General features: G+C 29.0%; 2 protein-coding genes across 5 annotated transcripts; both read left to right on the top strand.

Annotated features, from left to right (window-relative positions):
• Positions 1-3,150: 3,150 nt before the first annotated feature.
• LOC108777773 (monocarboxylate transporter 12-like) lies at positions 3,151-6,125 on the top strand. The gene is made up of 9 exons (XM_018544732.1): positions 3,151-3,240; positions 3,690-3,816; positions 3,941-4,084; positions 4,202-4,329; positions 4,405-4,539; positions 4,733-5,012; positions 5,260-5,415; positions 5,669-5,860; positions 5,965-6,125. The coding sequence occupies exons 1-9, from the start codon at positions 3,151-3,153 to the stop codon at positions 6,123-6,125; spliced, it is 1,413 nt and encodes a 470-aa protein (XP_018400234.1).
• Positions 6,126-6,935: 810 nt separating this feature from the next.
• LOC108777802 (monocarboxylate transporter 9-like) lies at positions 6,936-11,200 on the top strand. 4 transcript variants are annotated; one of them, XM_018544770.1, is made up of 8 exons: positions 6,936-7,045; positions 7,862-8,030; positions 8,462-8,732; positions 9,124-9,371; positions 9,515-9,773; positions 9,862-10,089; positions 10,419-10,613; positions 11,017-11,200. In XM_018544770.1, exons 2-8 carry the CDS (start codon positions 7,965-7,967, stop codon positions 11,166-11,168), a joined length of 1,419 nt encoding a protein of 472 aa, XP_018400272.1. In that variant the 5' UTR covers positions 6,936-7,045; positions 7,862-7,964; the 3' UTR covers positions 11,169-11,200. The 4 variants fall into 4 exon arrangements, with proteins under 4 accessions (XP_018400272.1, XP_018400271.1, XP_018400270.1 ...); XM_018544769.1 differs by having other exon boundaries at positions 6,936-7,171; positions 7,865-8,030; XM_018544768.1 differs by having other exon boundaries at positions 6,936-7,210; positions 7,865-8,030.
• The last annotated feature ends 1,607 nt before the right edge of the window (positions 11,201-12,807 follow it).

Here is a 12,807-nt window from a genome sequence, read left to right as displayed (position 1 = left end):
TTATGTTGATACATAACTGATAAAATTTCTTTGCGCTGTCCGGTTTAGCCATCATTTAACTGATCAGTTATCCTCGCTCAGTTATTGTCCATTTGTCACCAGTTCATCATTTCTGTAAACTTGCACATATGAGAGATAAGAAATCTACGGCTACTGTGTGTGATTTATGTACATAACATTCAAAGATTTACGCCAGATAAGCGCGATATTAAGGTGAAAGATCTCTTAATGCTATGTCTTTTATTTTTCTCTGTATAATTCTTAATTCTTACTCAATTAAACTCCGCTGTATCCATCTGTCTATGGTGCCACTTGTACACAGTGACATGTTCTGTAATGATAGATTACATTAGTCAGTTACTGATAATGCTAGTGAGTTGGTGCCGAGTTTTATGTACATATAATAATTAATTTTTACATCAATATAAAAAATTAGGTATACTCTGAGTGCTGTCATAACTAACGACTAATTCTGAGTTTTTCAGCAGTATGTGTCAATTTTTAATTTAACAAAATATTGTGAAAGAAAACGTATATGTATAAATTTACGATAATAAATTAATACCTAGTTAAATTTACGATATTAGATTTAATATCTAGTTAAATTTACGATAGTAAATTAATATCTACTTAAATTTACGATAGTAGATTAATACCTAGATATAAAGAAATAGAAGAGTTTCCGGAGAACTTTTATTTTAAAGAAATTTACTTAATAAATTAGAAAAATAAATATTTGAAGAGATGTTAACGAATTCGAGAACTGATATCTTATCAATAACAACTGATAATAATAGTAATAATAACGTTTTTGATCACAGTTGATTTGAACAAATCTGAGATGAATTAATGACGTCACATGCTCTACTTATTGACGTTACAATGAAATACGCTTGTCACTGTGACTTTTTATTTCATACTGAACATCAAATATGCTGTCTATTTACATCTCTTATTTCCACTCCCATTATTGTAAAAAAATACTTAATTGAACAAACATACCAAGTAGAGCATGTGCAATGTCATTAACCAAATCGGTTCAAATGCAGTCGAAGACGACATATTTTTTTGACCTTAAGAAACTAATATTTAAAAACTGATTGTCAATTGAAGAACAAAATCAAAATCTGATGAAATATTGAAAAATTAGTCATTAGCTATTAATGGTAAGAGAGTTCCGTTTGCCTACAAAATAATTGCCGACAACTTTGTTTACGCAATATATATACCATAACGTACAGCACATTGCTTACATGGTGGTATTGTACATAGCGCATTAGATATTGAAATGTATTTTACATGTGTATCAAATGCACTGTATGCAATATATATTATATATATACAATATAATAGTATTTAATTTGATATAAGTATATATAACAATAATTTTATTTTAAAATAAGAAATTGTGCTATCAAAAAAATGTATTACAGAAAAACTAAAATAAACTGCACCTGAGTAATGTTTACTCGTCTTACATCGTACATCTCGCAATTGCCTAACTTAAGGCGTATTTTATAATTCATATCAACAAACGCCACAATATAATTATAAGCGCATTTACTATTCTATTTGTAATATATTTATATATTAAGGCATATTAAAGATTCAATAATATTAATATTCAAGGTCCATATTTATACTTTTTCTTTTATTGGTAATGTACGCATTTATTTCTGAAATTCTGTAGTCTATGTAACGTAAACTATACATATGCGGGAATTTATCAACAAAAGTTAAACGTAAATATAGTCTTTAACTTGTAATTTTTAAACTTCATAATAATTAGTTCTATTATTGCACAAGTTTACAACGTAAAAATACATTTATTGCGTTGTTATGTGATATTATAGTATAAAAACATTGTTGCACAATTATTGCAACAATTTTATTGATAAAAGCAGGTAACGTTTTATATATAAGGCCAACGTATACCTATCGCCTCTACAGTGCTATCTACATGTATATACAATATGGACACAGATAAAACGTCCAACCAACGAAGGTCGACCAGTGCTGCAAATGATTCGCTTGTGACCACAGTGGATACTGACGTTAACAATTATTTGTCAATTATATCAGCTGTCTCAGATTACTCAGACTGACGAGCAGTAAAAACGTTTGTGCTGCTGAGTAAGAAATAAGTTCAGCGTGAGTAATGTATAAAACGGTACAAGAAGTAGTCAAAGAAATTTATAGAAAAATCAATTTTTATGATTAACGGTAAGTTCTATTATATTTATTATTTGTATACTATGCATCAAGTAATAATTTAGTATAGTTTCTGTGGAGACATTAAAAATTACGACATTGTAGCACATACTATTGATAACACAAAATAAAATGCTATTGTAATTTACATACATTCAGATAGCAAAGTAACGTTTTAATAACGTCTTATTGATATGAAAGACATCATTTGATGTCATTTTGACAGCTACCTAAATAGCTGTTACAATATTATTTATTTGGTAAAGCTTATTTACAATTATTGCACAATTTATAATCTTGCACATATGTTATCTTTCACTCTAGATAACATAGAAAATAAAAGCATAAATGATAATGCACATTATTACTTGTAATTAATGATATCAATATTAAAGAAAATTTATTACGCAAATCATGAGTACTTTTTCGAACATGTGACAATACGTACAAAAGATATGTTTTCATTCAGCATATTCGCCAAATCTGAATTGATTATACCTTGCGTGTGCCTATAACTACTTCAATTTATTGAATACCAAAATAATTTGTCCCTGATATTATGTAATATACATGTTATATATATTATTTATTGCTTTATATAGTTTCAAATATACGATTTGATTGACTACACACGCAACGATTATTCGTTCAAAATCCCCCGCTTGACCAGTGTATTTTTCCACAAGAGTGGGAGACGAGTGAAGAGAAGTAAATAGACAAGCGTATTTGACGCTTAGTTTGAAACAGAAAGTCACACAGTGACAAGCGTACTTATTTAATTGGCGCTTAGTATCAGTATCAATTAGAAAGTGTTCATGTGACAATATCATATAAATCATATTGATTTAAAGAGATTGTTGGCAATTTAGCTCTCGATAATACCTTTTAACATTAATAACGTTAATAATTTATAGTAAACTGTGTGAGAAATCGTGAATGATGACAGAAAATACCAAAAATGTTATTAAAGGACAAGCTCCAGATGGTGGCTGGGGTTGGTTTGTTTGTCTTGGAAGCAGTCTAATTACGGTAAATATTAACAGAATTATTATTATATTACTGTTGTACAAAGTTTGAATTATTAATTCACATTCAATATAAATAATAATACTTATATTACAAAGAAAATAACGAAATAAAATTTATTATTAGAAAAAATATAGTATTATATATATAGAATAGAAAGCGGTAAAGAGAGAATTTTTATAAAATTTCTTTATTTTATAAAAACGGTTATTTTATTTTTTATCTTTATTTTTACATTATACTATAGGCTATTAAATATCCTTCAGTTCTAAGTATATACATATATCAATATTGATAATTGTAGGACACACAATAAAAACAAGATAGAGTTTTATAGAAGGTCATTTTTAATCATTTGCAATGATAATAATAATTATACATATATACATACATGTATAGAAAAATCTTATTTATTATATTATATTCTGTTAAAATAACAATATAAATTGTAGCTCTCTTTGCGATCCTTGGATCCATCATTCGGATTATTATTTAAAGATCTGTTGAAGGATCTCAACGTCGATTCCATTGGGACATCAGTTATAATGAGCGTCTTAGATGCTATTGTCAATTTTTCAGGTAAAATTGATTATAATATAAAAGTGATTTATGTAATATACAGTTTACAATAAAAATTGTAATTATTATGTTATTTTAAAAAAAAAGGTTATTTGTTATTATTAAAATAATCATAAATTTACAGGCTTTTTAGTTGGTCCATTATTAAAAAAATATTCTTACCGACAAGTTGCATTTTTTGGATCTTTGCTAAGCTGCAGTGGTTTAATAATTACATCGCAAGCTGATAGTATAATATATATTATTTGCACTTATAGTATATTAGGAGGTATTATATACATAGAATCTACCAATTATATACTTTTACCGTCTAAAAAGTTACAAATATGTATTTATATAAATAAAGTTTATTTTATAACTACATATATAATTTATCTTACGATAGGTTTAGGTACCGGCCTTGCCATGGCTTCCTCCTTCGTTGCATTAAATACATTTTTCGACAAAAAACGTGGACAAGCAGTAGGTTTTTCTATGGCAGGAACCGCGTTAGCAATGATGTGTGTACCATTGGTAAGTTTGATGTACATATCTACATAGATTTTTGAGAAGAGAAAAATTTTTAGAATTAACTATTTATTTGTTCAGTTAGTACATATGCTTCTGGACGTATATGGATTTCGCGGCACAACACTTATCGCCGGAGGATGGGCATTACATTCTTTAGTAGGATCATGTTTGTTACGTCCACTTAAAGAACGATCGTCGATACTACCAATCAAGGTTAATTATTTTAATTCATAAAATATTGAATTGTTAAATAGTTCACGCAACAAAATTTTTGACATTCCAAATTTTTATATTAAATTATTAAAAAGAAAGAATGTGTATGTTACTTTTATTTATAATAATTTTTATCTATAATAATATCGAAAAATATCTAATACAAATTTTTCGATATACATATTTTTTTTAGAAAGAGCCTGATGAAAAACCAGAGAATGAAGCTTTATTAATGAAACCGACTCACACTGGAGCACGAAGAATGTCAAATGGATCAATGTGGGCCAAAGATCAAATCGCAGACATCGAATCAGTGTCACGAAAGAAATCGTTTATGAAGAATCTAAAAACATATTTCGACTTGGACCTTCTTAAAAATTCCACTTACTTAAATACTGCTTTAGGTTGCAGCTTTTTTTATGTGGCTGAGTCAAACTTTAAATTAATGACTCCTTTCTTTCTATCGAATCTCGGTGAGAGTTGCAAATATATAACTTAAATGTAACCAGTACCGTAGCAAAGGATGTGTATTAACTTGTTGAAAGAGTTCTCGTGTGTTCTAAACATGAAAATATTGAAAATTATTTGCGTGGCATATATCCAAATCTGTTTAGAGCGATATTGTAGGGACCTCGAAACACACCGATCTCAGCAAACATCCTCGCTACGGCACTGCTCGTGAGTTACATAAACTACTCGTAGGAACTTGACGAATGGCAGGAATGAAACAAGCGGAGGTAGCCTTTTGTCTGTCGCTGACTGCATTCACCGATATCCTCGCTAGGTTGCTGTTACCAACACTATTCGACAAATTCGGTTGGAAAAAACGCATAATTTTTTGGATTTCCGGCTTCCTCGTTGGAATTACACGCTCCAGTAATTTTCTCATTAAGTTTAAAAGAGTTATTATTAAGCTTTATTACTGCAATGCACATTTATTTATAATTTATTTAATTATAGATGATGATTTTTAAAATTACACATTAAATTATCATAGAATTTTTTTATTAGAATATATGTGTAAAATAAATATTTATAATTAAAACGGTCAATCAACAAAAGTTTAATACAGAATACAATTTTACAAAAAATTATGAATATATGTAGAGAAATATTTTTTTTTTCATAGTACTAGCGGAACAAACAGAAAAAACACCGTTGATTGCTACATTAGTAGTAGCTGGATTTCTACGTGGTGCTACATTGGTGAATTTAAATCTCTGCATATCCGAATGTTGTACTTTAAAGAAGCTACCAAGTGCATTTGGAATATTTATGGTGTTTAAAGGCTTATGCGTAATCGTTATGAGTCCTTTAATTGGTACGTTTTTATACTGTATTTTATAATGTAAGAGATAATGTTTCTTATGTATTAAAATAATCATGCGTAAATTAATCCTTTGTATGTACTTTCTGTTAAAAAAGGATACATCAGAGATGTCAGCGGAAGCTACAAAATCTGTATTCACGTGATGACTGCCATGATATTTGTCACATCTGTCGTGTGGAGTACTGAATTTTTGTATCGTGTCTTTTGTAGACAACTTGCTGTTGTTAAGAAATTACAACGGAGTGCAACAGAATAATATTTTAAATATAGTAGTCTCTTAAAATTTCCTATTGTATTTTTATCAATTATGTCAAACTCTTTCAATTTAGTACGATATAAAAATTGTGATCAAATAAATCATCCATTTTTCCAGTAATTTTCTCTTAAATTAATAATTTATTTTTACAATACATTTAATTTTCTATTTAAAAAATGATGCATCAAAGTACGTTAAAAGTGCTTAGTGACTTCGTAATTTGTAATCTTTCCGATGAACTGATGTATCTTATCTACTATAAATGTTTATACACTACGTATTTTTACAAGTGCAACAGATTTTCTTCTTGATTATCCGAAAAAACTTGCTTATCAAATCGGTTATTATTCTGTACACAAATAAAAAAAATCTAAACATTATATTCTCATATTTAAATTTGTCCGAAAAAATTATCAAATTGGACAAGTTTGATAAATATTTCATAAATAATTAATATTTAATTTTATATCTGTTTATGCTTTTTTCTAAAAAAAAAGAAGCTGCATTTTTTATATCAAATTACAGCAAAGTGCTTCAATAAAACGAGATAGAATTGTGACTGATATGACCAAGTGTAATATAGCGAGCTTGTGCCGTTGCATTTACGCGACATAATGAAACACATTTGTTAATTTGCATTGAATTCACAAAAGCATCTATAAATAATAAGTATCCCCAACGTAGCACTGCACGGACGCGTGCGTTCAGACGAGTAAAAACATTACGAACGATCGTGCTTGGTCTCGAATAGAGTAGCGGAGCCGGTTTTCATCGCACTTCTTTCTCTTCGGTCAGTCTCGGATCGTCCGCAGTTCGTGCCAGAACATATCTTCCTCGGCTTTATGCGCAGAATATCCGCATCGGAGCATGTTATAAAATCCTGTTCGATATTTATAAAAATTTTCAAAATTGACATGCGTGTGAGTGTTAATGTGTGGTAGTATATTGCGGCATTTTCCTATTGTACTTAAGAATGCACTCCGATATAATTGCTTGCCAACGCAGAAGTTTAACGACTTGATTAAATGTTTTCGCTTGATTACAAAGTAAGCAATTCGCACAAGAAAAAGGGAGAACAACTGATTGTGAGTCATTAAGACAGATAAAGAAGCCAAGGCGCTAATAAAGAACAAACAGAATAACAAGTTAAACATGTTACTTTCATGCTATTTCTGTACTGTTTAAGTAACTAGTTGATCAAGTCAACATCCATTTTCATTTGCACTTAATTTCGATTACTGTAGATTTTTAAGAAAACAAAAAGAGGATAATTTGAAACAATGTCAATTTTGTTGTAAACTTACAGGTAGAGTGAATTTGCAAAAACTGTTAAGTAAAGAATTTTATCGGTAGTTTCTAAAAAATTAATTGTTATAGTTTAAACAACATATCAAGATCATTATTCTATTATTCGTTATATAATTGAGGTCGATACAGTCAATTGAGCTGAATTACGACGAGTAATTGAGAGCTCATTCTTGCTATTAAATATAACTATTTTATTAGTTAATTGAAGATTAAACCACACGGTTACGATAAAAAGTGTAAATATGTGAATGTGTAATAAAGAAAATGCAGCTGTTTTAATTTCAAAAAAACTACAATTCATACGTGGTTATACATATGTATAATAAATGATATACATAACAGCTGAATCGAAATGAGAGGGGCTTTATCCGCAGCGCGTATCTTATCACCTGTCCAACTAAATTTGTGATTGTATGTTCGTTGTCTAGCAGTTAGGTTTGCAGTTTATTGATGATACGAACACGGGCTACAATTGAAAATCTCTAGAAATTTACACTCTCATGATATACTTGTAGAATAGCGATTGATAGAATGGCAAGTAATATGACAGATCGGGGCTGGGCATGGATGATTGTTGTTGGAGTGACTGTTATCAATGTAAGTTTTTTTTTTAATAATAATAAAATGAGACTTTTTCTCTGTGTATAAAACTTTATTCTATATTTTATTCTCCAATTTTAATTTTAATCTTAAAATTGTTTTAATAATTTGAAGCTCTAACGAAGAATAAACTAAATACATTTATGAATGAAATTATTCAAAAATCTGTACATATATTCTGTCAATATATGTAACATTTTTAATGATAAATTTGATAATATTCTATTTTTAATAAGACATAAAGTCTTGTGTAAATAAAAACTGATTTAGACATTTAGACATTCTTAAAAAATTCATATTTTTATTTTCTTACAAGATTATAACCTTTTACCTAAAAATGTTATAATAGATAATATTTTAAAAGATGTGAATATTACGAAAATTGAACAATGTAGTCTCACGAGAATAATTGCGATTTCCTTTGTTAGCTAGCCGTACTTCCGGTCCAGCAATGTTTCGGCCTTATCTTCGCAGAACGTTTCGCAAGTCTCGGCATCACTGCGACGCAAACGAGTCTGATTCTTCATCTTAATGGAACAATAACATGCAGTCTCGGTCTCATAAGTGGTCCAATGATGAAGAGATTCGCTTTCCGTCAGGTCGCATACTTCGGCAGCTTGACAGTCGTCCTCGGAATTTGCGCCGCTGCCTTCGCAGTTTCACTCCCAACTCTTATTATCACTTACTGCATTGTCATTGGTAAATAATTCACACTATAGAATATCAAGGCATAATAATGAGAACTATAATGACGTGCCATGTAATCGTTTGTATTGAACGCCACTGTGTTCTATTGAGCAAAATAGACTCGTGCAGAGTAAAACTATAGTATACATAAACAAAGGAATCTTCAAAGCATATTGATTGTTGCAACGTAATTTTTGTTCAGTATTTAGTAACACTCAATATTACAGCTTTTAGTACTCCAGTAATTTCAGTTACCACACAGAACAGCAATAATGTAATTGTATTATCATTAATCTCTAAAATTATTTTATAACTGGAGAGATTTGAATTCTAATATATTAATTACACTATTATTGTTTTAAAAAGATGACAGTGTTAATTGCAAAATATACATGTTTAACAGGTATCGGCCAAGGAATTCTTTTTCCAGCGACAACATTAGCTCTGAACACATATTTTCGCAAGAAACGTAATGTAGCTATGGGTTTTTCAGTTACATTAACTGGTCTGGGTCCAATTTTAATGCCCCTTTTGATAGATGTACTTCTCGAGAATTTTGCTACGATCGGCACTCTCCTGACCCTTGCTGGAATCGCTGCACATTCCTTCATTGGTGCATCATTATTGAGACCATTTGAAAAGAAGAAAGAGGTGAGTTTAAGGTACGTGAGCAATCTTACACCGATTTTCTTCATTTTTCATTATATATATTGTAGTCACTCTATTATCAAACATCAACAATATGCGAAATGTAAATTATATTTGGATGGTTCTCTTTCTTCTTCCATTTTTAGCAGAGTGCTCTGATAGACAAAACTACTGATATATCGAAAGAGGAAAATTCAAGTGTCGATGAAGCAAATGTAGAAAATAACGCTGTTCAATTATTATTAAATGAACGGAATGTTGAAGAGGAAAGACAACCAAACTGTCGTCCAGAGAATAGCGAAAGAGAAGTAAAAAAAGATAAACAAACTTCGTTCCTTAAAAGAATTGTTACAAACATGGATCTCGATCTTCTTCGTGATAATCGCTATATAGCGATAGTACTAGGTAGATTATATAATAATTGATCTCACAAGTCTTGTCGAAATAAAATTAAAATGTTGAGAGACGTATATAATACGTTCCTCAAAAACAGGTATGAGTGTCTCTTTGGTGGCCGAGACGAATTTCAACGCAACGATACCTTTCATCCTAGCCGAATTGGCGAACCTCGATAGAACGTCGATAGCTACGATAATGTCGATTCAAGCTGCCGCGGATATTACAGGACGCCTCTGTGTACCATTGTTGGCACAAAAAGCCGGCTGGACCTGCAGGAATCTTTATGTGCTATCTCTGCTAGGATCGACCTTTGGAAGGACTAGTACGTACCGCCACGTAAAATATACAAACACGAGGAATCTCTTCACGAGGTGATCTTTGGGGTGGGTTGACTAGATGGCTAAGTGCATATTGTATGAAAATCGATAACATTTACAAATCATCGATAATATTAATTATACTGTGACATATATCTAAATACTATAACATATTTTATTATGTTACAATATTTTTAATATTATTTGATTATATTATTTTATGTTATATCTATTTGAATTCAAACATTTATACGCACTTTTATTGATCTTCACATTTCTTATATTTTCTATAAACTTCTGTATAAAATCAGTTCTCATATTAGTTTCTTGACAGTTTTATCAACGTGGGGTGATACTTACGTCATTGTAATCGGAGTAGCCCTGATAATTGGATTGGCGAAGGGAACCAAAGCTGTCTTCCAAGCTCTAATCATTCCTAATTACGTACCATTGGAGAGGTTGCCGGCTGCATCCGGTATTCAGATGGTTTGTAATGGCATCCTGTCTATCAGCCTGGGACCAATTATTGGTAAAGAGAAATTTTTAATGTACAATAAGAACAATCTTCTCTCTCTTTTTAATGCTAATTCGATCACAAGATTTTATAGAGAAATATTATTATTGTTAATAAAATTAATATTAAATATAATGATGAGAAGGGTTTCCAGATAGTTCTTTTAGTTATCTTTTGCTATATATTTGTATAATAGACATTATAAAAATTTTTAGATCATACGTTTCGACTTTTTATTTTAAGTTCTCTTCTCTGATGTGTATAAATTGTTATAACGTTTGTTATGTAAATATATACAAATATATAACAGAAGATAACTAGTTAGACTCTGAAAACCCTTTTCACCATTATATTTAATTATTAATCATATAGAGTTTAATTTATATTGTATTATTGTTAAAATTAAATATTATTTTAGGTCTAGTGCACGATTCAACAAATAGTTACGTAGGTGCGCTTTATTTCACATCCTTTCTCAGCCTGTCCTGTGTCTTTCTGTGGTTGATAGGTGGACTGTGGATTTTTAATAGAAATAAGTTGAATGAACAAAATCCATCAGAAGAACAATAAAATTTTCATAAAAATACGTAATTGATTAAATTAGCAGCAATTTAATATTTCCAATTTAAAAATGTATAAAATATTGATAAAATATATAGAGAATTTTTATATATTATAACATATGTGTATACACTTTTTTTGTACTAAAAATTTAATGTGATAAGAACTTAATTAGTACACAATTAAGTGTAGTTGAAATTACAAATTGATGTTTAATTTTTATGCGTGTATTTTATATATACAATAAAAACAAGAGAAATTTTATGATTTTTAATTGCAATTCTTTATTACAATAATAAAAAAGATGCATATAGTAATTATAACTGAAGTAATTAATAAAAAAATTGTAATACTCTTTGTGCTACATATTATTGTTAATTAGAAAACAAAAAATTAATATTTGATTATTGTTAGATAAAATACGCACATAAGACATTAGTCAAAATTTTATCTGACAATAATATAAAGTTTTATTACAAAATGTTGATAATTAATTATTGATAATTAATAAAGCAGTTAAATGACATAATAAACATGATCGTATATTATCTTTCTATTGTTCAAACACGAAAAGAAAACACTTTTACTGAGGTATCTAAAAATTTAACTAAGTTATGTTTGTTTGTTGATTATCGCCGTGTTGCCGTTCATATTTAAAGCCAACATTTCGTGAACCATGTCGTTCACTTCATCAGGGCAAAGAATGCACTACATGACAATGAACGACAACATAGCAATAACCCGCAAACCTTCTGATATAATTAAAGATAATACCTGTAAAAGCCTCAAATGCGTTAAGTTAACTAAATACTAAAAATAATGGTGTTGAACTGCCAAAATAATTATATAGAAATCTTAAGCACAATCAGCAATACTGTTTCTTGTTCTAGCAACTAGTTTAGTCGTTCTGCATAATTATTGTGATAATGTAACAAAATTATTTTCACATCTTTATGTATAGCTAAATTTTTAGATACTTCAACAAAATCCTCCTTTTCATGTATTTTTAAAATTATGTATATAGGTTCAATATATGTATATAACAATATTCACCTTATAACATTTGCAAAGATATATTTTCTCGATTTTAATCTAACAATGATCTTCTATCATACATAACTCTAATTATATCTGTATTAATGTCTACAAATAAAAATAATCAGATTAGATTAACTGTAAGCTGAGACGTCTTCCTATCTTTGATGAAAGTATTCTACGTTAGTGCAGTCTTTATCATTCCGCGAGACGTAACATGATCGAACTAGAACAATATGTTAAATTTTATGTTATTTATCTGTGCATGTTACAATCGGTTTACTAAATCAGTTAAATTTGTAAATTAATTTTTTAAAAAATAGTAAATTGTATGACAGTTGTTTATATGTATGTTGTGTAATACTTTAAATATAATATAGTAGAGCAAGAAATATTTAAAAAAGAAGGAAGAAAAAAAGAATAACTTTTTTATCTTATAATTTAATATAATTGTATATAAAATATATTAATATATTATATTATATATACGTATATATATATAAAATTTAATTGTTTATAAATATTTATCAAGTCTTTTAACAATAATATTATATCTGTACACAGAGTTTTGTAAAAAAAAATTACTTATGATAAATAAAATAAGATCATTTGT

Source organism: Cyphomyrmex costatus, unplaced genomic scaffold (genome assembly GCF_001594065.2).
Source record: "Cyphomyrmex costatus isolate MS0001 unplaced genomic scaffold, Ccosl1.0 scaffold467, whole genome shotgun sequence".
Lineage (NCBI taxonomy): Eukaryota > Metazoa > Arthropoda > Insecta > Hymenoptera > Formicidae > Cyphomyrmex > Cyphomyrmex costatus.
Note: the sequence above shows the minus strand (reverse complement) of the source record. Positions and strands in the feature narration are given on the sequence as shown.